The following is a 25,987-nucleotide window of genomic DNA, read 5'->3' as shown; positions in this document are numbered from 1 at the left end:
TTGGGGTTCGATTCACTTAGAATAAATGGAATTTTAGAATCATTATCCACGTTATTTAGAAAAGGGAATTGCATTATCAAAAAATTATTTTAATTTTACAATTATAGACTCATTCTAAAATCAAAGTTCTGGAATTATGTTCCCACCCTAGAAGGTAACACTATGATTTCAGATTCTTGAATTTTCTCATTTCCCTTTGGGGCATGGGGCATGAAAGCTTTCATTTATGGATTATAGAACTTTATTCCTTTCTCATCAAACCAGCCACCTGTACTTATTCATCAATTTCAAAATAGAATTTGAACGGGAATGTTCATTCTAATTCTAGGTTGATGTGGTAGAATTTTCAGTCCAGAATCAAATTCTAAGACGTCAAACACCCCCTTAGTAAAACCATGTGATCAATGAGAATAGCAGACATTTTCACATAGGTTGTCCAAGCATTCACCACATTATGTGTGCAGAAACCTGAGAAGTATATCAGCAACAAATATTGTCCAGGTATAACTGTGAGGACGTTACTTTTTAGAAAAATCTGCCAGCCACCATACGTTGCTAGATCGATGCCTACACAATTTTAAACTGTCGATAAAACCCCTACAAAGTGTTGGCAAAAGTATCATAAACTGTCAGTATATTATAAACCATTACCAATGCTTTCTAGCTGAAGATTTTAGTGACACTTTAAATTATTTAGCCATCCGACAATATCCTGGCTGATTTCAATTTCCCTTGCTTTTGAATACGAAACTAATTATTTGACATTTTAATTTTCACAACATTCTTTGTCAGAAACTATTACAGTGTTTAGTGACGCTTTAAATTATTTAGCTATCTGACAATATTCAGCAATTAGCTGATTTCCGTTTCACTTGATTTTTAATACGAAACTAATTCTTTGACATTTCAATTACAATAACATTCTTTGTCAGAAACTATTATCAAAATGTGTTTTATCAAGGAGTGATGCATGTATGGACCTTTTTATGTACTCCCCAAATTTCGATTTTTTTCTAAAATGCTTTATGCAATGATATTTTCAAAACCAAATAAATTGTTATTACAATAATTTTCTGTGTATGAAGGAAAAAAAAATCGATTCGTGTAATTCATGACATTTCTGCTGACGTGTATGCAAACTATCATATTTAATGCGAACAAGAAGCTCGGGTCGTTTTGGATCCACGTTCTTTAATCGACCCATCCGACCCGTATTCATTCTTAAGTTAGGCCGTCTCACTCCCGACCACCTCCGCTTTCCGTCGGAGATCCGCTGCACTGACCGTGATCGGCTTCATCCGGCGTCCGGCGCGGGAGATGAACGGACGTTCTCTCCTCTACGGCAGATCCAGGCCCGCCGGAAATTCTCTGCGATAAGAAGAAGAAGAAGGAAGAGGAGGAGGAAAAGAGGAAGAAAGGGAAGGGAAAGGGAGGAAGATGTTGAAATTGAGAGCGTTCCGGCCGACTGGCGATAAGATCGTCCGGATTCAAGTGCACCCGACGCACCCTTGGATCGCGACGGCGGATGCATCTGATCACGTCGTCGTCTGGAACTGGGAGCACCGCCAGGTTTTGCCTTCGTTGTTATTTTAGCTCGTTTTAGGGCATTTTTTGTTGCGATCCGTTTCGAGAGTTGTCGGTCTCTTTCTGAAACCTTTCATGGAAACTCAGATTATCTATGAGCTAAAGGCAGGAGGTGTCGATGAGAGGCGCCTCGTCGGAGCGAAATTGGAGAAGCTCGCAGAGGGCGATTCCGGTAATGCGGTCGCTTCTTTCGGATTCCCATACTCTTGCAACATCATATGCGGCTCATGAACTGATGCATCCGGTTAACATAAAAAATTCCTTTCGTTTCTTCTGCTCCTTCGCTGTTGATTGTCATTTTGAGTAATCCTGTAAAGCGACTTCGTGAAGTGACAGCCCTTTGTTGTAAACCTTATTCTGCTGCTTTTTTTTTTGAGGTGGGGGTAGTGTGGGGGGAGGGGGGGGGGGGTGCGGCGGCGGGGGCGGTAGGGGGCAGGCAATGGGAAAACAGTGGATGCTCATGCAACCTGCTAAGAAGATTGATGAAAATTCCGATGGTCGGTTTCTATTAGAGAATGGCAATAAAACATTGTTCTCACTGTTTCTTCATCAAACCTACTGAAAGCGCCACGCTCTAGGTGTTATAGTCGTTTAGTCATCCATGTGGTTCTGCTTCATGCTCCACTACTTCATCTGACTCTTGAACTTGTGAGAAAGAACGCACACGCGTCACTACTTACCACGCATACTCACACACTTATTCAAAGTACACCGCGCGCACACACACGCACAGGAGTGCGTGCATACAACAAGAGACTTGTAATATTTTATGTCTGGAGAATGTTATCATAGATTGACATAAATTGTTGGATATGCACTGCATTACGTGCACAAATATAGACAAATTTAGGGATCATCAGTTCTCAAGATGAAATTTTTATCATCGTGCATGTATTTGTTTTCAAAACTCTAGGTGATGCCTTCAATTTCCCGATGTGAACTTCTGTTTAATTTTTCTCTGAACATGCAGAACTGAGAGGAAAACCCACGGAGGCCATACGTGGCGGGAGGTGATTTTCATACACTTTTGTGTTGGTTCTCGAAAATAACCAGTTAAAAATCCTCATCTTGTTCTTGGCAATTTCAGCTGAGAGATGTTTTTTTTGGTAATCAATAAATGCAGTGTTAAACAGGTCAGCTTTTATGATGACGATGTGCGGTTTTGGCAACTTTGGCGCAACCGCTCTGCTGCTGCTGAAGCTCCAACTGCAGCTAACCAGCATTTGTCTGCTTTTACTCCCCCTGCTTCTTCAACAAGGGGTAGGCACTTCCTTGTTGTGTGCTGTGAGAATAAGGCAATATTTCTTGATCTGGTTACAATGCGTGGTCGTGATGTACCAAAACAAGACCTGGATAACAAATCGCTTCTCTGGTAAGTCTTATATCGTGGTCTTTTTTGCATTGCTAGAAACTGGACGCATTCTGGCCTGACAATATCTGCTTCAATTTTAGTTGTCAGATACAAATAAGTTGTGACATTCATTGTGAGGGAGATTCTCCTTTTTAGTTTTTAAGTACATAGAAAAACTGGACTTGTATACTGGTTCTTTTGTACGCATGGTTTTGTCTTTCTTGCATGTTTTGGGTGCATTCTCTTGATGCACACTGATACCTTCCTTGAAATGGCAGGCCAACATATTGGCATGATGGATATCGGAACATTCTGAAAGAGATTGCTTCATACAAAGCTTTTGTGAGCTTATATATTTATATCATTGTATTGATTTGGGTTTGTTGTTAGAAATTTGGGCTTGAGATGATATTCATGTTTTATCTCTTTATATTGTTATATGTCTGATTTAGGTTGTATCTTCATGTCACAGTTTCATGAATTTTTCATCATACTAAGTATGCCCATGGTGTTTTCAACTACCTGTATGTCAATACGATGATACAATGCCAATAATGGATGTGATAGAAAAGACTTTGTCAATCTTAATTTTACTAAAAAAAAAGAAAAGGTGTCAAAAGTTTCCAATTGTAAAAATAAACCCTTTGGTTCCTGTTTGGCTGTTCCTAAAGGAATTTCTGCCAAATTTATGGATCCAGATATAGGTGGTAAAAGAAATTTAGGAAATAGTAAATATGACTTTTCCCTTTTTCAATTGTTATTATCTTGCTGGATGATATCGTAGCATCTTTTGAAGCATCAATAAGATCAGTGATAATGAGCCACACATGTGTATACTTGTATCTGGACTTTGGAACAAACACCTGTAGTGGTGTATATTCCTGCCGGTGCTTGCGGCCTTGCATCTCTCAGTTCAGATATTTGGTATCCTCTAACAACTTTCTGGGTTAGATAAATTTACTTCTGCAATGGCAGGGAGTGTGTAAGTTAAACCAAGCTGCTTCCGACTAGCTTATCCAAAGTCGCACATCATGTTTGAGACTTTTAGTTGTCTAAGCTTGGCATACCTCTTAACTGCATGTAAACCAAAATCCAAATCAATGACCAACAAAAAGAGATAACCATGGAAGGAAAAGAGAAAAGGGAGGTGGAGAAGGAAGACTCAAGCAGGCAAGTAAGTATGCTTGATGAGGAGACTCAAATTGAGCCTTCATTCCCTCCACTATGCACTCTTTCATAGAGAAAGAAAATGGGACCAAGAAGGGTCAGGATGGTTCTGCTAATATACTGAAGCGACGCGAACATGAGTAGGACTTCGAGAAAGAAGAAGAAAGGGAGAGAGAAATTCAAAAAGAAGGGAAGAAAACTATCAGACGCCGAAATCAAGAAAATATGTAGTTGAAGTGGCGATGACTGTTGTGATGAGTGGTAGCGGTGAAGAAGAAGAGGGCAAATTTGATGCTGTCAGCCCTGTATGGTGGTGATCTTGTTTTTCATTATTTCCAGAGAAATTTTTAATTTTCTGAGACCAATTTTGTAACTTGCTCACTTATTTTAATGATTTCTTTTCAGGAGCAGCTGTTTGTGGATTCTTTAGAAAAGTTATGTGCCCATTTGTGGCCTTTCAAAAAATAGGGTCTATTTGTTATCCATTCAATTGTTGAGCGGCTTTATGTAAATTTTTCTTGAATTTTATAAGCCAAGAAATTTAAGAACCTTAAATTTTAAAACCGTGTGGAATCTAGTATATACATTTGATTTGCATGATTTTTTTTTTGAGCTCTACAAATTTCAACTTCTTGCATCTATCTATAGATTCTATACAGTTGGATTGAGCTTGTCCCTATGCAGGCATGAATATGGTTGACCATTTCTTATATATATGTGTGTGTGTGTGGGAAACCTGAATGTTTCTCACCAAAAAATGTGCACGCCATTCCTTTTTATTCATAAAGTATCATGGTTGGGCCCACAATTTACAAAGGAAACCTGAGTAATGGGCATGGTACAAGTTTGATGTGAAGCATTGATTATCTTATACATACATTTGTGTAGAGGAATTAAAATCAGCCAGCTGCGGGATGTTGCCGGTTGACAAAATTTTCAAAAACGTCGACAGATGGTGAATGGTTAGTGATTGGTAGCTGCCAAAGAATAAAACCAGACTCCTGAAATAATGTGCTTAAATATGTTGTAAACTTAAGTGGAATAGCTAATGTATTTATCAGTGCTTATTTATTAGGAAATATGTTTTGATTCAAACTGATTCTTATAAAAATTTTAATTTTTCAACCATCATTCTTACGGTATTTTATGAGATGTGGATTCTCTTATTGCTCAGAAAGCACATCTAAACCTGAAATGGCTAATTTCACATATGTTTTGTACGAAATCAATCCTGGGATAACATTTAGAAGGTTATTACATGAAAAAGCACATGAACTTATGGATTTGATCTGTCTGTTTTGTCCTTGTTGTGACTTGCCTAATTTCACATGCAACATAGCTTTGATTTGTGAGCAACTGTGTAGATGCAGCTTGCTTGGTGCTTAGTTGCCATCTAGCGTTATTTTGTTTCACTTTATTTATTTTGTCAATAACTGGATATCAGTGCACATGAACAATTTGTTCCGCAGTTTGATATGACCTTGTCTTGTATACATTGTGAGTTCTTGTGTCATGTGCCTAATGCTTAGCATCCATACCCTCAGTATTTCAGACTTCAGATATGTATGTCACCCAATTCTCTGCATTTGTTATTGGACAATCCTTATGCTTAACCGCAGCCCAATACTGTTCTCCAGTGGAAATTCATATAGCAAGTTATGTCAATATTGAAGAGTTTTCTGCAAATTCCAGATATGCAGGGGAAAAGATACAATGTGCAATACTGAGATATCATGTGATGTTCTGCTGTAGTCGATTTCTATCTAACTAGCTTATTTTGCCTTGATACTGCAGTATGGAGTTCTTATCAAGGTCTGCTGCTGGTGATGGCCCCCTTGTTGCATTTGGTGGCTCAGATGGTGTAATACGAGTTCTTTCAATGATTACATGGAAGGTAAAAAATACTTGTATTTCTTGTCTTCCTTTTTTTCCCAGTTGGGTGTTATTTACCGTAGCTTGAGAAGTGTAGTTTCTGTGTTTCCTTAAGGGGTGAACTGAAATCTAACTGCTGTTACACGAAAGTACCCTACTTTCCTAAACATATGGTCTTACAAAGATGTGAATTGTTTTTCATACGAGTTTTCAAGGTCACTGTACAACATGGACTTGTGCACCTTTTTTCTTCCTTTTGCCAACCACTCCTCTTCTTTATTATTTGAATTTCTTAAAGCTGAGGGAAACTTGCATGCAGCTTGTTCGAAGATATACTGGAGGTCATAAAGGATCAATTTCTTGCTTGATGACATTCTTTGCTTCTAGTGGAGAGGTAACGTACAAAGTGGCTGATTGGATTTGATATTGTTTGAATTTTATTTTACCATTTTCTTTGCACTTCATCTACTGTGTTGTCCTTTGAGGAGGGAAAGGGTGGGAGGGATGCCTGTAAGGTTTGGAATCATGTTGGAGGAAGAAACTTTTTGTTTTCTTAGTGCTTTTTCAAACCAGAGTTTCAGTTGCATGATTTTTCTCGTAACTCATAACTTGTACTGTTATCTTCTCTTTTGAACAAATAGTGCTTAGCTGCAGTTATCCTGCATGCAGCTAGTGATATTTCTTGCTAACTAGGAACTTTCCATGCACTATTCAAATGTTGCCATGAAAAGTGTTGCTTATAAGCTTGAACTGGCTGATTCAAATAAAATTGCAAATATTTCACATTGGATGCACTTCCATCTTCAGGGGGTTCTATGATTGGCTGGTTTCTGGTAGAATCAACTGAATCAGCCAGAATCATCCAATTCTAACCTTGAAATAGATAAATATGTTTATATCCCCAATCTATCTTTTATGTTTTTATTCCATTAAAACTGTTATTTTTTCCCCAACCCTAAGATTCTCGTTAACTTTTCTAATTCTCGGGCCCCATTGCCATACTTCCAATTTGACTGGGCCAATTCAACAATTCAATTGGAAATCTGATTACCCACTAAAGGATAGGTTTGCTCGCCATTGGGTGGTGGATTGAATGAACACTCAACCAGCATCAGCACTCTTTCACTCGTTGGTTAAGACCATAGTCACAAATATCGCGATATTGGCCAGAAAAATAAAGAAAACAGTAAAAACGAGAAAATGTCGTGATATATTGAAAAAAAAAACATTAAAAATGAATTTATCATGATTTTATCGCAATTTTTCCTTTTTTTCCTTTATTTTTTATTTTATTTTCTGTTTTTATTTTTTTTCAATCTTTGTTTCATTGTTTTATTTCCTCTTGTTTTAGGTATTTAACATAACCTCCTAAATGCAATACAATACCTATTACTTTTTCATTTCTTGTATTTTTACCTAACATTTTGATTTTTTATGTTTTTAAAATACCTCGCCGATAAAAACCCGAGAATGATATTTGTGGCTATGGTTAAGACATGGAAGAGAAAAGTCAAGGTTAAGACAGGCTTCTAACCATAACCAAGTGTCAGAATGAGAAGAAGGGATATTGTTGTGTTTTGATCCAATCTTCCACACTGGCCCCTTCATGCCTCGGGACTTCACAGAATATTCACATCATCAATGTGGAGCGAAGCTAGGTCCACTAGCTCTACCCAAAAGTCAAACAACAACGTCCATCTTCCCCTCTCCCCCCTCCCCCACCACCACCACCAAATGACATTGGTAAAATTCGGAATTTATGTCCTCTCTAATTCACAATTTTCTCAAATAATGTGAATATCTGTGTAAGTTTGAGAGGGACTACAGTACCACATATCCTGATGATTAAATTTGTTCAAGAAGGCAACTACTGTTGGATGACAGGATTGGTCGTTGCCTTGTTATCCCTTCTTCTAGTAATCTCTCAAGGGGGTTTCAAATTAACTTCAATACTTTTGACCTTAATTGGTCATGAATCCATCCAACATTCTTGTTTCCTTATCTGCAAAGTAGAGAGTTTTTATTGATCTAATAAGTTCCTAATGCTTTCAGGCACTTCTGGTTTCTGGTGGCAATGATGGTTTGCTTGTGCTCTGGAGTGCGGACATTCAAGATTCTCGGGAGCTTGTACCTAAACTAAGTTTGAAGGTAGACCTTCTAATGTCTCCCTCTCAATGGTTGATCAACCTTTCTTGGGTTTTTTTATTTAGACCGACCGATGAACTCTAATTATTTCTTTTTAGTGTCATTATCACATGGTTCTTTTTTGAGTCGAATACAAAGGATGTTGCTTGGTAGTTCTTAGTAAGGGCACTGGGGAATGATGAAAACACTGTTTTTCTAAATATTTGTGATAAACTTGCACATTAAAAAGAAAGATGTCAAACAAGAACCTCTCTCTCTCTCTCATATCTGCAGATAATAATTCTGCTTCCCAATGCCCATGAGTGTTGACAATTCTTGAGAAAAGTAACATTCTGAATTTCCCTCAAAATTGGTGAAACTACAGTGATAAACATGAATTTTGTGGTTATAACGTACACCATAGAAGTGAGTGCAAGCCTAACTGCAGCTTTTGCTTGTTCAGGCACTCATCTAGTCACAAGTATTTTATATCACATGCCTATTGCATTATATGTCGTGACCTTTTACTTTGATGTTGCTTTGTTTTGATGTTCCTCCAGGCACATGATGGTGGAGTTGTAGCTGTTGAAATTTCTAGGGTACTGGGAGGTGCCCCCCAGATGATCACGATTGGTGTAGACAAGACATTGGCTATTTGGGATACAGTCTCATTTAAGGTTTTATCTAGCCATTGGTATTTCCTGGTTAAAAATTACATGTTGGAATTTACTATGAAACTGATTGCAATGCTACCATCTTTTAAAATTAGGAGTTACGCCGTATAAAGCCTGTCCAGAAACTTGCTTGTCATAGCGTGGCATCCTGGCGGCATCCTCGTGCTCCAAGCCTTGACATATTAACATGTGTGAAGGATTCTCATATTTGGTAAGTGCTTGCCCATTCTTGTATGCACATAAGCATTATCAGAAAAATGTTTCTTGTTTTGGTTAATCTGCTGCCCGTTGTTTGTCCACAACTCCACATTCATGTACTTCCTTAAAGTAACTGATATGTTAGGAATATAAATCTTTAAGTTTTGTTATGATTCATGAATTTTGACAAAGGCAGTGGTTGTAGGCATCTTATTTTGGTCTTAGAAATATCTTGAGAAGGAAACTGTCTGGAAGTTACATGTTTAATATGAGAAAATCTAGAATTTGAGGCAAGAAATAAATTATATTTGAAATGCATGAAGATAAATTTTTTTAGTATTCTTTGAAAAAGGTTCAGCGAAATGATAGAATCTTGATGACACTACATATTTCTGAATAATGTTTCTTCTTTAATTTTTCAGGTCTATTGAGCACCCAACTTACTCCGCACTAACAAGGCCATTGTGTGAACTGTCATCCTTGGTTCCTCCATATGCACTTGCACCTAGTAAAAAGCTTAGGGTATGAATTACTGCAAATTTATTTCCTTGGATTTTACAGGTTTGAATATCTCATATTAGCCTTACATTTGCCATGAAATGTTATGTTTAAGGAACATACTTTATTCTCTAATCAAATTCTTTACGAGTTAGTAGATTTTATAGTGCCTGGAAAGCCTTGCTTTCTTACTCGGTTCTGTTACTTTTCTATTTCATGATTACCATCTGGATGCCATTCGTTCCATTACTTTTTTAAGTGGGAAACACAGAGCCAAGAAACAATTGAATATAGGAATTATCTAGGCATCTTCCAACTGGATTCCCTTCCTTTCAGCAGCCTATTGAATCTTGGGTAGTGGTGCCAGTAAAACATTATTGGTGTTAACTATGGGAATGCTTTAAAATCACCAGGTTGTCCATACGAAGCACTGGATCTGACCTGATTGCTATAACTTTTTGATGACTAAGTTAACCATTGTACTGGAATTCTTTTATGAAATGTGTTTCACATTCCTTGAATCTCAATCTTTCATTTAGAGTGTTTCTAGATAGTTCATGTGAAGGAGCATTAGGTTTACATCCTGGATATGCTTGCCTCCACCTGTATGAGACTCCGGAATATCCAAATTGCATGTGGTCTACTCAAGGTATAAGTTTAATATGTCACACAGCAAAGATTTGGAATTCCTGCAACTGACTGGTAAGTATAAAGAACAAAGATAACTGGATGACCTTGATGAAATTCCCACAGAAGCGGAACCTCTGTTTAATTATCAGTGCTGAAGTCCACAGGAACATCTTCTTTAAACATGTTGGTTGCCTCTCATCTGTCTGTACATTGAGCTAAATAAGTGAAGTGTCTGAATCCAAATGGTTTCTGCAGCTTGACCTTGATAAGTATTGGATATCTAGTGAAAATTCATTGCTTGGTGTTATGGCAAGTGACAAATTGATAATGCTCCAGATTAACAACATTCTTTCAAGTAGTCTATGTGCCTCATGTAACTTCTCAAATATTTCCTTTTACATTTGCTGGAGCCTGCAGATCTAAGTCAGATGGACCTATGAAGTTCATTGCAAATGTTATCCTGATTATTTGTTGTAAATATATGAACCAAATTGCTTGTTTGGCTGCCAAAATGTTGGACTTGTATTAGGTAATCACCTCCTTGTTCCAGACAAAGGAAATGGACATCGTTACTGCACTTCCCAAAGTGAAATGCACCCTATTGAAATACTGGAAGAGTGTTAAATTTCTTAAACGGAGGTGCAACACCCTATGTATTTCTCTTCAGGGCTATCACCTTCGTTTGTCTATGTGGTCCACTAGTCCAGTGCCTCTTTTCCTTTCCAGGAAATTGAATGGCCAAGCCTTCTTTTCACTGAATATTTTCATTTGTTTATGTTTTTTAGCAATTGTAGATTCTCAATCGCTTATTTTCATAAGATCTGTAGATTCTGTACCATATGGAGATTTCTTTGAAGTGTAGTATTCCTGAATCTTCACTGACGTTTCTGATTGCTGACACACAAATAGATACTATATAACATGCAGAAGATGTTTCACGTGTCTTTATGTATTGTGTATTTTCAGGTTTTTGTGTGTTTTTTAGTATGGTATTCTGTAATTCCATGTTTTGTACTATCTGATGTAGGTTTACTGCATGGTTGCTCATCCTTTACAACCACATCTTGTTGCCACTGGTACAAATATTGGTGTCATTCTCAGTGAGTTTGATCCAAAGTCGCTTCCAGCTGCTGCTCCTTTACCAACTCCACCAGGTGGAAGAGAACATCCTGTTGTATATGTTGTTGAAAAGGAACTTAAGTTGCTCAACTTTCAGCTAGCAAACCCGTCCAATTCTTCTCTGGGGAATACTGGCTCTATTTCTGAAACCAGAAAGTCAAGAATGGATACTCTGGAGCCAATGCCTGTTAAGCAGACAAAGAAGCATATTAGTACACCAGTCCCACATGATTCTTATTCAATTATTTCTGTGAGCAGTTCTGGCAAGTAAGAAATTTAGTATTCGAGAAACATTACGTTACCTCTAGAAATATGGCCTTGTTGATGCGACTTCTTCATTTCTTGTTTTATGTAATTTTGAAAGCTTCTTGTCATCTTAGGGCTTTGTTACAATTTTTTTCTGGGAGTCTTTCTTGCATTCCTGAGTTCCAACTTCCAATATACCATTAGTGACCCTTCATGTTCATGCATATTATACATGAATGATGAATTCTTGAACCGGAGTGTAAAAACAGACATGTTTAGAGAATCAGGTATATTTTATTTGTTGGTAATGTTAGTATTGATGCATGTAATAAATTGACCTGCTTTCTAATCTTGGTCATGTTTTGTATTACTCTTGTTTGTGTGCAATTGTGAATTTGGGTGTGCTGTCTCATACTGTTGCCCAACCATGCCAAATTTATTTCTTCGACTATAACCATTTCCTCCATTGATTCTCCACAGGAAAGAAATGTAAGAACGCGATTCTTTCTGAGAAAACCTTGGTCTCTTGGTCACATTCACAAGTCTCATTCTTGGGAATTTTTGGGCATGGAAAAAATGCGAGCATGTCTCTATTGATCAATGTTGTAAAAGGCAAAAAAGTGAAGCGAGGCGTTGGGCTCCTCATGATGCGACGCGAAGTAGGGCATTAGTTGAAGCATAGGCTTCACTGACAAGGTTGTCAATTATAATATATACATCTAGGATAATAAAAAATTGAAAAAACAACTAAAATGATAAAACATATTAGACGAAAGACCATATAAAAGTGCATTTACCTCATATTAATCTTCTCTTACACACATACACACATGAACAATAGCCACATGTATATCCAAATAGACACAATGTTGGCCTACGTAATTAGCGTATGGCTCGACCCCTGTCCTAACGTGAGCATATAAAGAATGCTTGCACAATTTGCGCATAGCACGATCTATGCTAAGCAGTTAAACTGTTCTAAAATTCTAGTGATCTATTGAGATAGACCACACCAAAACAAGTATTCATCATCAACAATAACCACACCAAAATTTATATCTAACAAAAATGATAAAAGTCATATGTGATTTTACATGCAAGAAATTTGTGCAAACCACAATCTTAAAATAATCTAAGTATCTAACATTCTCAATTATGAATTATGAAACATTAAAAATGATATAACATACAAGAAATTGTGCAAACCACAATCTTAAAATGATCTAACATTCACAATTATGAATTATGAAACATTAAAAATGATCTAACATATCAGAAAATTGTGCAAACCACAATCTTGAAATGATCTAACCTTCACAAACTGCTGGTAAGTGGTAACTTGAAAATGACAAAGCTCATGCATGATCATTTTGAATCAACAGAAAAACACTAAATGAGATGAATGATATCAAATGGACAGCATGTAACAAGCATGCCTATCACAAGCTAAATAAGTCTGAGAGAGTGCACGGCTCAAAGGTCTTGCTTCAAAGCTAAATAAGATTGAACAAGCAAAATCATCGTCTTCATTGAACACTAAAAGAAGAGCCTTATTTATGAAGTGCCTTAATTTTTTTTTAAAGGCAACGTCTAAAAGTTGCCTACTTGCCCTGTGCCTTCATCGAATATGGACAGATGGTAGAAATGCCCTGTCGTCTTCATCGAATGTGGACAAATTGCAAAGAAGATGCTCTATCATTTTGTTGTGCTTGGTATTGGGAGTATCAAACAGTAAAGAAGTAACGAAGGAGAGGTACATAATATGATAATACATAAAAAAAATAGAGGAGAGATGAGAGAACGAGTCCAGCGATGGTGGGTGGGAACGACCTCAACAGAGTTAGGCAATGGTGGTTCGGCGATGGTAGAAGGGTGTTGGCGATCCAGCGATGGCAGAAGGACGATGGCGGTCTAGCGACGGTAGGCGGACGTTAGCAGGCGGGCAACGATGGACGATAGTAGGCGGGTGATCGTAGACAATAGTAGGCAGGCAACACCTTATGTAGACGATAGAAGGCAAGCGACGATGGTTTGGCGATGGCAGACGGGTGACAAAGGGGACCAAATGATAGCATGCAGTGGGGGATAGATGGTGACAGTAGGAAAAGGGGGCAAAGCAGCGACGGTGGCAGCGGCAGGCAGGCGATGATAGTCCGACAAACTTCAGACAGTAGCAAGCCCTCACTGACTCATCACTCCCATTTTACCCCTTTTCCCTCTCTTCGTGTCTGAATAGTGAACAATGAACCAGACATGCCTTTTTCTTCTAATTTAAACAATTTTAAATTAAATTTTAATGGTTTTTTAAATAAAATGCAACCCATCATGCTTGAAGCGTAAGCCTCAGGCATGACCATAAGTATAGGTGAGGTGCATGCTTCAGGTTGCGTGCGCGCCTCATCACCTTGCTTCGAGGCTTTTTTTTTTTTAAATTGCCTCAAGGCGTACGCTTCAGAGCGTGAAGCGCACGCCTTTTACAACATTGCTATTAATCACTTTTCTTGGAGAGATCTGAAACTGTTCGCTCTATATACTTTTCAATGATGTGGTTGACGGTCTTTAGGTACTTCATAGAATATGGACAGAAGGCTTCTGTATAAAACAAATTACCAATCTGATTAAATTTACAAGGTCTGTGCAGTATAAACCCCCATGTAGCTAATAATATCCTGTAGTTTTCAATATGAACTCCTGCAGCCTCATCTATAGTATGAAATTTATTGCTGAAGGCAAGATGGGTACGACAGCCCTTTCGAAGCAGCCATGTGACATAGAGTGTGATCAAAATCAGAAATTTAAGAACAGGAAAGTCTGATTGGCCAAGACTATAAGCTACAATTTGAGATTGTTTGGTTTGTGTGAGGCTGGTGCTATTATACACACTCTAACATCTTGGGTTTGACCTTCTATCAGAAGAATTTTGTTTAGAATACCAGTTAATTTATTCAAGGTTTTTTGTTTTAAACTGTCCTGTAAAATTGTGCTCCTTGTATTTTCTAGTGGTCATTGTACTCAATCATTTTGCTTTTCGCCATGCATCCAAGATTTTCGTTTGCCAGTATGGTTACTTTTTAATTCTCTCTTACAGGTATGTCTCAATTGTGTGGCCCGATGTTCCTTATTTTTCTGTATACAAGGTTAGTGATTGGTCTATTGTTCACTCTGGCACCGGAAGACTGTTCGCCTGGGATACATGTCGTGATAGATATGCTTTGCTGGAGTCCACAGTAGTCCCTAGGATTCCGCTTGTTCCTAAAGCAGGGTCATCTAGAAAAGCAAAAGAAGCTGCTGCAATTGCAGCTCAAGCTGCTGCTGCTGCTGCAAATGCAGCTTCTGCTGCCACAGTCCAAGTCCGTATATTATTGGATGATGGTACTTCAAATGTCCTGACAAGATCTATAGATGGGCGAACTGAACCAGTAAGAGTACTTTCTAGTTATGCTTCCTTCTGTTCCCCATGTTTTTCTCATTTATCTATTTTAAGTTGAGCCTGCTTATTCTTATTTTCCTTCTGCATGTCACTTATGAAAAAGAGCTAGAAAAAATTCTTTTGTTCTTTTCTTTTGGTTAGTTTTGGATTTGACTTGCTCTAATCATATCTGCAACTGAGTGCAGTCAGCAAATTTTTAATGTCAGATACAGATTTAGTTTGAAAATTTTGCTTTAAGTCTAAATACAACTAATTCAAGTCTGGTTAGGTTGGATCCAGTAAATGCTGGATCTGACCCAAGTCTGAGCTGAACTATGTACATTCTTAAGCACACTCTTCAGCAGAAAGAAACACAACAGTAGATAGGATGATGCCCTCATATTCTGGACCACCTTGTGTGTGCAGTTGCTATCTTATCTCAACTGCCTGAAGGCTTCATTCCTATTCCATTTCTAAATGCGAGAAGGAAGCTAGAATTTTCGTGATTGTGGTGCCATTATCAAGGTGTCCTTATAAGTTGGTTTGAGGTTACTGATATAAGTTTCTTTTATCAACCTTTCTGTTTCTGCTTTTTTTTTATTTCTTGTTGGCAGGTTATTGGCTTGCATGGTGGTGCTTTACTTGGTGTTGCTTATCGTACATCACGGAGGACCAGTACTGGTGCAGCAACTGCATCACCATTATCAGGCTATCCATCTTTTTCTGCTGATGAATTTTCTTCCATGAAGCCTTCAATGGCTGAACCAGTGCCTCTAAACTTTCAGCTCTATAGGTGAACACTGTGACCTTTCGACATGATCATGTGCTATTATCTTTTTTCTTCTTATCCTCGTCATAGATTTGCAAAATGTATCAGATGAGGCTACAGTTTTTCTTAGTACTTTTTGCTAAGTTGTTCAATAAATATGGTATGTTGCAGTTGGGAAACCTTCCAGCCTGTCAGTGGTCTACTATCTCAGCCAGAATGGACTGCATGGGATCAAACCGTTGAGTATTGTGCATTCGCTTACCAGCAGTACATTGTCATTTCTTCACTGCGACCACAATATCGGTACCTGGGAGATGTGGCAATTCCTTCTGCAACTGGTGGTGTTTGGCATCGCAGACAGCTTTTTGTTGTTACACCAACTACTATTGAGTATGTCTACTTAGGGGCGTCTTTACTACTCTTAACTGAATGTGAAGTTTCAACGTCTATATCTGGTTGTTTAGCCAGGAATGTGTTCAAGTTCTTGTACATCAGTTAGTTCATATGGTATAGTCTACCTTGTTTCATATTACTGTGAGATGAAATCACTTTTTCTTTTGTGGCATACATGCTTGGTAGTTCACTAATTTTACAATCCACTGAGATAAGATAATATGATACCATTCTCTTGATTCCATGAAGGAAACAATTTGTATTTTAAATATTTATTTTTTCTATATTTTTTAAAAGGGCTTTTGTTTTACAGGACTATGAAATTTATTCTTACTATTGTTTGAAAATTTGAATGGTTGTTATGGCTAGATATCAGTTGCTGAATTACATTTCCTCTTTAAAGGTGTGTTTTTGTAGATGCTGGTGTCACACCTCTTGACCTTGAGACGAGGAAGAGAAAAGAGGAACAGAAGATGAGAGAAGCCCAGGCCAGAGCTGTTGCTGAGCATGGAGAATTGGCACTGATCACAGTTGAGGCTCCTCAAGCTGTTGTTCAAGAAAGAATACCTCTGAGACCTCCCATGTTGCAGGTGCCTATTAGCAATTTTTGTTTCTACATCCGAGTATTTTATGCATAAATGGGGAAGATGGTTACTCACCATGCAAATGCTTTTGTTCATCATATGTGAGTGTGCAAGCAACTAGGATGCCTTGGTGTTGTGTATGGAATGTATAGATAAAGAACTTTGATGGAAACTACCATCTGTTGTTGAGTCTGAGGAAAAGAAAGTGACAAGGAAAATGGAAATGGAAGCCAAAATGTCAAATAAGACTAGAAATGAAAAAGAAACTAAACATGAAACTGGAATGAGGTTGACTTTATCCTTTCCGATGGATGATTAGATGGAAACTGGACTGAGGTTCTATCCTCCATCAGATTCATTTGCCTGTTCTTTTTTCGAAAGGTCACCCTGAATTAGAGACTCTTAAGCAGGGTAATTGTTGCTATGATAGTACTTACTAGCCATATTTTCAGATAGCTACCATGATTGAATGCATGTAACTTCAAAATTTTGTACCTTCAAAATTTTGAAGATTTTAAAGTAATATTTTTTCACAATTTTGATGTTTCACCAAAATTATTGGATTGTATTTGGTTCTGTTTCAAAAATGTTCCCACCTATGTCCAGGGATCAAGTCCTGCACCTGCCATATTGACACTGATACTTGGACCTAAGTGGTGTATTTTACATAGTAGTTGCCATCTTGAACATGCTTTTTATGTGGAAGGAGCTTACAAAGAAGGGTGATCTGTTATTTTGTTCTCTCTGAGATAATCAACTGTTGTTACAGTTCATCGGATTGAATAGTTATTGGATTTTAGATACTGTTTTGCTCATCAGCTATTTATTTTGCCAGGTTGTGCGTCTCGCTTCTTTTCAGCATGCTCCTTCTGTGCCACCGTTCTTGAGTATGCCAAAACAATCTAAAATGGATTGGGAGGATTCAATACTATCAAGAGACATAGAAGAAAGAAGGGCTAGTGAGGTGGCTGTTGGTGGAGGTGGTGTATCAGTTGCAGTCTCTCGATTTCCTGCCGAGCAGAAGCGTCCCATTGGACCTCTTGTTATAGTTGGTGTCAGGGAGGGGGTTTTATGGCTAATTGATAGGTGATTAAAATTCATTACAGACATCATAACAGCTTGATTTCTTTCCTGTTATAATTAGTAGTTGACCCATGGTCAGTAGATGAACTTGCTGAGCTGGCCTGGTCATGATGACTTTCTTTAAATACATATTCAGCAAAATTTGTTTTGCATACATTTTGCTGCTAGTGCATTGTACTGTATATGCATATAAGATGGCCTCTATATGTCTGTTATAGTTGCATTGACTACATATTTTTGTTCATCATCATTTTGTATATCACGTAGAGCCTTTTGTAACATGCAAGCTTTGGTGAATCTAATATATATATTGTATATAGAATAGTTTGTTTGTGAATGGGATGCACAATGGTATGTACCAATGTTGTAAAAGGCATACCATAACGTGTGTCGGTCGGGCCGACTTCTACATTGTATCGTAACGTATCGTAAATTAATTTTTTAATTCATAAAAAATTTTAAAAATAGAAAAAATCGGTAAAATCAGGAAAAGCAAAGAAAGTTTCGGAAAAAATGTATTCTATATAAAAAAAACTCGTCCCATCATTCATAAGCCATAATCTATTAACAACACATTTAGAAATTAGAAATAAGAAATTCATAATAACATAATAAGCGCCTATCGCAAATTTAATTTTTAAACTTTAAAGTGTTTTAGATTACATTACAAGTTCACAAAATATAATATATCATGATTATCATCACTGAAGTTCTCATCGTCCCCATGGGACCATGAGTAAACCTTCTTCTCCTTCAGCGAGTTCTCCCCTAAATGAATGATTTATCACGTAAATGAACAATTTTTGTAGAAAAGCTAGTAAAACTTCTCCTCTCACAACTTTTATACATGTTTAGAAAGGTGAAGCGAGAAATTCTTTTGTAAAAAAATACAAAAATTCATTTTATCCCCGTATCATACAATACAGGGATGTATTAGCTATATCGTATGATATAGCCCCCATATCGCAGGATACAGGCGATATGCGTACGATACACAAGTGTATCGTGTATCGTAGGTACGTATCACACGATACGGGCGATATGCCTACGATACACAAGTGTATCGTGTATCGTAGGTACGTATCGCACGATACGGATGACATTGATACATCACTTTAATGTGTAACTCACCAAATCTTGCTAAAACGTGACTTGGCCAGCCGTTGGCTTATCTGAATTTTGTTGGTCTTCCCATTTAATCTTTTGACTAAATTAGTTTATAATTGGCTAAAACACCATGCATAACACAAAATGTCTATTTCATACATGTACAGTTTCCCCCAGCCACCTCCTCCAGCATTAGATACATACTTGTAGTTCCTAAATGTCCTATGTTGTTAAGGCCTCGCCTAGGCGTGGACTAAGCCTTAGTCCACACTACCACTTAGGAGACAGGATATGTGTTGGCGCCTAGGCTGGCCTAGGTGCCAACACCCTTAGTCCATGGGAAAGTGAAAAGTCACCTTCCCTTCCAATTAAAGTTTCTTAATTGAGAATATATTGCTATGTACTTTATTTGTATTGGTTATGTATTTTTATGTATTGTTATGTTGATTCTGCTGTTATATGTATGTACAGTTAGTCACTTAGTCTGTTATATAGTATTGTGATACCTCGTGCCTGTTATATGTATACATTAGTATGGTTATGTTACATTTTTATATCATATAGTCATATGTATTGTTATTTTGTTATACCTGTTATAAACTTGTATGTATATACTATTATGTTAAATTGTATTGTAATACAATTTGTTATTCTTGTTATATGTATTGTAATATATGTTATATGTATATATTATTATGTACAGTCTATTATACCTGTTATATAGTATTGCATCAACCTATTATATTATATACTGTCAGCCAGTTATATAATATGTAATATTGTGATACCTGTTATATGTATATATTAGTATGGTTATGTACTTATATGTATTGTTATTGTTATGTACTTATATGTATACTATTATCTATTGTTAGTCTTTTTTATTATATTATGTGTTTCTTTAAGAACAAATGGATTAAAGCCTTCCTACGGATTTGCATTCCTTCTTCGAGAGATTAGATTCAGGTTTTTTTTGTTGTTGTTGTATTAGATTACATTTAATGAGTAATGTTAAACTTCTTCTATTGATTTTGCATATTCAATTGTTGAAAGTAGAAAGTTTGGCTTTAAATGTGGTAGACTGGTAGTTAGTTGAATATTTAAAAGTTAGGGTTCTCTTATGTCATTTCAATATTTTATGTGTCCTCCGTTTGTAACTGTTACAGCCGTGCCCTAATCTCTCTTTTAGTAGAGATTAGTGTACGAGATTGAGTATGAAGATTTACCGCCTCTCTCTCTCTCTTTCTTTCTCTCGTTCTCCCCTTCCCTATTACGCAACATGGTATCAGAGCCACGACTCAAGCTGCTGGCGTGATCGGCTCAAGCTGCAGGCGTGATCGACTCAAGCTGCTGGCGTCATCGACTCTGTGTTCTGGCGTGATCGTTTCTTGCCCATCTTGCATACGAGAATATCTCAGACTTACGAGAACACCTCAAGCTGTTGCTGGAGTAATCTCTAACTTATCTCATATTCTCTGCTGTGTAGAGGAGGACCTGATCTCGCCTATGTGGAAGGCGTGATCAGATCCTCACGTGGAGTATTTGGATATTTTTTTATGTGCTGGTCATGGATACTGTTTAGAGTGTTGAACGTTTAAGTGTTGAAGAAACGTTGATATGCTGTCTGTAGTTGTGGTTTGAGGGATGATCAGAAATTCTGGTGAAGCAAAATAGATGCAGAATTTATCTACGCAAGATGTGGAATGTTAGAAGCAGCGGCAGACTTCATTTATAAGTTCTGTTTTCCAGCAAGTTTATTCCCTGTCGTTTCCTGTGTAGTTTCAGCGAATTTTCTTTCCAGCAAGTTGTCCGTTTTCTCCTTTTTCCTTGCTGTTTTGGGGGTTGTTGAAAGAGGCTGCGTGACTGTTCTTTGTTCTGTTCCTGAAGGCTGCATGAAATTGCTGCATATATATATATTTCATTTTGGTCGTCCCATTCTTGCTGTGATTTATGATGGCTGAGAACCAAAGATTGGAGGGTGGTAATGATCATAAAGGAGTTGGAAATCCCTTCTCCTATGGATCTACAGTTAAATTAGATGGACACAACTATGAGTTGTGGTCTAGATCCTTTATGTTGTCAGTAAAAGGACATCGAAAGAGACACATAATTGAAGAGGATGAACTTCTTAACAAGACAGGGAAGTACATAACCTGGGAAGAGGATGACAGCATGGTTATGTCTTGGATTATGAATAGTGTCCAACCCCAAATTGCTTCTACTATTACTTACTATACTACTGCGAAGGAGATGTGGGACTTCCTTAGACAGACATATTCTCAAGATAAGAATGTAAGTAAAATCCTTCAAATTGAAGAAGAGTTGCACAACCTCCGACAGGGAAATCAAGACTTATCTCAATACTTTGCAACAGTGAAAGCTACTTATGAACGTCTGAAATTTTTGCGTCCTCCTTGCAAATCGTGTTATAAGTCACATTTTGAACCTACTATGGTTGCGAAGTTTCTTGCTGGTCTCTCCCCTGAGTATGCTTCTGCTAAGGATCAGATGCTCACTGGAAGTGAAATTCCTGAGCTCTCTGATGCATACAACAGACTTAGCCGTCTTGCTGTTAGCCTGTCTCAACCAACTGGTGTGACGCCTACCTCTGCTTCTGCTCCTGCTGTGGGGGGTGGTCGCGGTCATGGCTCCACCTATAGTGCCAGAGGAAGAGGTATAGGTCGTGGAACTGGGGGCCGTGGGAGGTTCCAATGTACCTATTGTGGAAAGATTGGACACGTAGAGGATCGCTGTTGGGATAAACAAAGTCCCAGGGCATGGTTCCACAAATTATCAGAGGTAGTTTCACAGTGTGGATTTGAACGATCTCCTTTGGATCATTCTTTATTCATCAAGAAAACCTCTACAGGTATTGTTGTCATGATAGTATATGTTGATGACATTATTCTGACAGGTGATTGTGGTCAAGAAATATCTGCTACTAAGGCCTTCCTTCAAAAACATTTTGTCACGAAGGATCTTGGTCACTTGAGATATTTTCTTGGAATTGAAGTTGTGGAGAACAAAGAAGGTGTAGCATTGTCTCAAAGGAAGTATGTCATTGATCTTCTGCAAGACACAGGGATGCTAGGGACCAAGCCGGCTAATCTCCCGATGAATCCTCTTATTCATCTTCATGATGATCAATCAGAACTAGTAGATTCCCGATCTTACAGGTCTCTTATTGGAAAACTGCTTTATGTTACTGTAACAAGACCAGATATTAGCTTTGCTGTTGGAAAATTAAGTCAGTTTATGGAAAAACCTAGAAAAGTCCACTGGGATGCGGCGTTGATGGTGTTGAAATATCTAAAATCTTCCCCAGGCAGAGGTCTCTTCTTTAAGAAAGGTGAATATCTAGATGTTGTTGCTTACAGTGATGCTGACTATGCAGGGTCTGTTGATGATAGAAGGTCAACAACTGGCTTCTGTGTCTTTGTTGGGGGTAATCTCATATCATGGAGAAGCAAGAAACAAAATGTGGTCTCTAGATCAAGTGCAGAATCTGAATATAGAGCAATGGCTCAAACAACTACTGAGATGACGTGGATTAAATCTATGCTAACGAATATGAGTATTCATGTTCCTCTTCCTATGAGAATGTATTGTGATAACAAGGCTGCTACTTATATTGCAAACAATCCAGTATTTCATGAAAGAACTAAGCACATTGAGGTGGATTGTCATTACATTCGTGATTTTATAAAAGAAGGTGTAGTGTCTACAGTTCATGTAGCTTCTGAAGACCAAGCCGCAGATATGTTTACGAAAGCTCTTCCGATTGGTGATTTCTCTAGATGTTGTGACAAGCTGAGCATGGTTGACATCTATGCTCCAGCTTGAGGGGGAGTGTTGAAAGTAGAAAGTTTGGCTTTAAATGTGGTAGTTAGTTGAATATTTAAAAGTTAGGGTTCTCTTATGTCATTTCAATATTTTATGTGTCCTCCGTTTGTAACTGTTACAGCCGTGCACTAATCTCTCTTTTAGTAGAGATTAGTGTACGAGATTGAGTATGAAGATTTACCGCCTCTCTCTCTCTCTTTCTTTCTCTCGTTCTCCCCTTCCCTATTACGCAACATCAATAAAATCAACAATTAACTTTTATTGTTTAAGTTGATTATGCTTGTTATATTAGTACTCTCCACATTTCAAATATTGGTAATACTTAGTCAAAATAACTTGACATATTAACATAACTATTTTTTCTTAAAAAAAAGATTGGTCACCTTTTTTGCCGAGGCTCGCCTGGGCCCGTCTAGGCGCTAGGCCCTTCCTGGCACCCAGGCAGTGCCCGGATGCCTTGACAACATAGTAAATTTCACAGCCGTGCAAAAGCTGTGGTCCTTCTAATTGTCATGTTACTTAGCCTTTAACCATTCTCTTACCAAGAAAAGTTAACAACTTGAGCTGAATAAGAGAACGTTCAGATGTATGTGAAGTTTCACTCAGATGTATATGTAGATTTTTATTTGTTCCATCAGGAATGGTTTTGATGTAATAATTTTCTGTATTTGATGCTTGAGTTTGCTTTGCTGTCATAGATACATGTGTGCTCACGCAATAGCACTTAGCCATCCTGGTATTCTTTGCCGTTGCCTTGCTGCTTATGGAGATGCAGTTAGTGCTGTGAAACGGTATGGTTCTAACTTTCTAGGTGATGCTATGTTGCTGTTCTTCTATTCTCTCTTGACCATGTTTCAGAGCAAAAAATGAATAATATTTCAGGGCGAGTAGGCTAGCTCGAGAACACCATGATGATTTGGCACAGTTCATGCTTGGGATGGGATATGCAACTGAAGCATTGCACTTGCCTGGCATATCCAAGAGGTTTGAAGCCCAATGAAATGAAATTTTCCTAATTTATTTGATGTGCAGAGGCCTTAAATTATTTTGTATGGTCTCATTTTCAATAATTGATCATCATTAAATACTTCCTGATTATTGCAATTATAAACATTTTGCAACCTAATTTTGGTTTCTAGTACCTTTGTGCAATTTCTGATATATATCTTTGTGGTGTTTTCCAGGTTAGAGTTTGAGCTGGCTATGCAGAGCAATGACCTGAAACGTGCACTTCAATGCCTTCTGACGATGAGCAATAGCAGGGATATTGGGCAAGAGAATGTTGGTACTGATGTCACAGAAATCCTGAGTTTAGCTGGAGCTAAACAAGAGAATCTTGTAGATGCTGTTCAAGGAATAGTGAAATTTTCTAAAGAATTTTTGGACCTCATTGATGCAGCAGACGCTACTGGGCAGTCTGACGTTGCCCGAGAAGCTCTGAAAAGACTGGCTGCTGCAGGCTCTGTGAAGGGGGCTTTGCAAAGTCAGCAGCTAAGGGGATTGGCACTGCGTCTTGCAAATCATGGGGAGCTGACCCGCCTAAGTGTAAGGAAACAGTTGTAGCTGCCCCTTATTTTTATATGCGTCCTTCATGCTTTACTAGTCTAATTGGTTTCTCTGTAGTTTGTGAATGTTTGCAGCTTTGTGTGTGCACGTGTAGGCATACCCCCACATGTACACACACACAATTCCCTGTGCTTGTAAACTATAGTAATCCAGAGACAAACCATTGTTGTCCAAGAGTGTCGTATCGTTCTGAGTCCCTTACTGGACCTTTATGGAATGTTTTGGGATATGATGGATGAGGAAAGAGGAAAAATAATGAGAAATAGAAAGGAAAAATGATAAGGTCTAATCTGGTCGATTCTGTTTTGATTATTAGAAGATCAGCATGAGCAGTAGCTATTCCACTTATGAACAATGTAATTTTAGCCTCATACGCATTCTTAGTTTCAGTTATAAGTTTGTTCATGCTGTGCCCGATACTGGAGAACGTCCCATCATTTGACATAAATGAAAAGATTGTTCAGTTTAACTCTGTGCTATTGACTCGCTTGCAAGTGTTGCCGAATTTCTTTCCAGGAAAAGGATGAATTATTTCTTCATTTGTTTGGTTGTGCTAACAGACAATGGCTATCAGGGATAAGAAACCTGAATTTTATTGTTAATATTCTTAACCTTGATGTTTTCACTTTTGGAGTAAGATTACTGTTTAGGAAGTAATTTCCATCTTTTTTTAGTGTTCATTAGCTTGTAATTGACAGATTACAGCTTCTCTGGTTATGCTCTTTGAGTTATTTTTTATACCTGGTATTCTTTGCACCAACCCCTATTCCCTTTTCAGGGTCTTGTGAATAACCTGGTTATGGCTGGCCAAGGTCGGGAAGCTGCTTTTGCAGCAGCTGTTCTTGGGGACAATGCTTTGATGGAGAAGGCATGGCAAGACACAGGAATGCTTGCAGAAGCTGTTCTTCATGCTCATGTAATACACAGGAAGCATCTGATGCCCTTTGAGACAACTTGCTTGCTTTTATTTGTTACATCATGCTTGTTATTAGAATAACTAACATGTGCGCACGGATTCACAAATTGATACGAAGTTTTAATTGATATAGGCCCACGGACGACCATCGCTGAAGAATCTTGTGCAGACTTGGAACAAGGCATTGCAGAAGGAACGCGAGAATATTCCATCATACAAGTCAGTGCAATCAGATTCGGCGGCTTCAGTTCTAGGTGCTTTAGAAGAACCAGTGCTGACAAGCTTGGCAGATGCCGGAAAGAAGCCACCTATTGAAATTCTCCCCCCTGGGATGCCCTCGTTGCCAGCCTCAATTACAAGTAAGAAACCACCTCCACAACAAATTGCTCAACAACCGAGCAAGCCACTACTTTTGGAAGCTCCGTCTCCAGCCCCAGCTGCAGATGCTGCACCTCCACCAGAAAATGCTGCCCCTGCGATGGCTGATGATGCTTCAACTACACCTGTTAGTGATCCAATTGTTACACCTAGTAGCGATCCAGCGCCCTCACCAGTTACTGCTCTAACCCCATCACCCGAGGTTGCAGAACAGAGCATTTCCATCTAGTCTCAAAATTTTGCCACGGTTTGTGTATATGTTGTATTTCAAATTGTATTTTTCTTGTTCAATAATGTAGATGTATTCCCCATCCGATGTGCCCCTTTTTTAATTCTTGAACAGTGGTTGGTATCTTATTCTTCATGCAATTGCATGCCTCTTTGATTCTTGGAAAGCTGGTCTTATTTTCTTTTGCTTTTTCCCCTCTTCAGTAAACAGATGGACTATTATGCAGCTTTTTCTCGTTGGTCTTTAA

At 38.1% G+C, this 25,987-nt stretch overlaps 1 protein-coding gene across 1 annotated transcript; it reads left to right on the top strand.

Annotated features, from left to right (window-relative positions):
- The first annotated feature begins 1,249 nt into the window (after window positions 1-1,249).
- LOC116258308 (uncharacterized) lies at window positions 1,250-25,987 on the top strand. Its single transcript, XM_031635392.2, has 21 exons — window positions 1,250-1,569; window positions 1,672-1,756; window positions 2,555-2,594; window positions 2,708-2,956; window positions 5,897-5,996; window positions 6,294-6,368; window positions 8,027-8,122; window positions 8,659-8,775; window positions 8,868-8,983; window positions 9,393-9,492; window positions 11,126-11,484; window positions 14,552-14,882; window positions 15,487-15,665; window positions 15,813-16,031; window positions 16,438-16,624; window positions 17,454-17,704; window positions 23,350-23,442; window positions 23,534-23,635; window positions 23,836-24,196; window positions 24,996-25,133; window positions 25,267-25,987. The coding sequence occupies exons 1-21, from the start codon at window positions 1,438-1,440 to the stop codon at window positions 25,738-25,740; spliced, it is 3,804 nt and encodes a 1,267-aa protein (XP_031491252.1). The 5' UTR covers window positions 1,250-1,437; the 3' UTR covers window positions 25,741-25,987.

This window comes from Nymphaea colorata, chromosome 8 (assembly GCF_008831285.2).
Source record: "Nymphaea colorata isolate Beijing-Zhang1983 chromosome 8, ASM883128v2, whole genome shotgun sequence".
In the NCBI taxonomy this organism is placed as follows: domain Eukaryota; kingdom Viridiplantae; phylum Streptophyta; class Magnoliopsida; order Nymphaeales; family Nymphaeaceae; genus Nymphaea; species Nymphaea colorata.
Note: the sequence above shows the minus strand (reverse complement) of the source record. Positions and strands in the feature narration are given on the sequence as shown.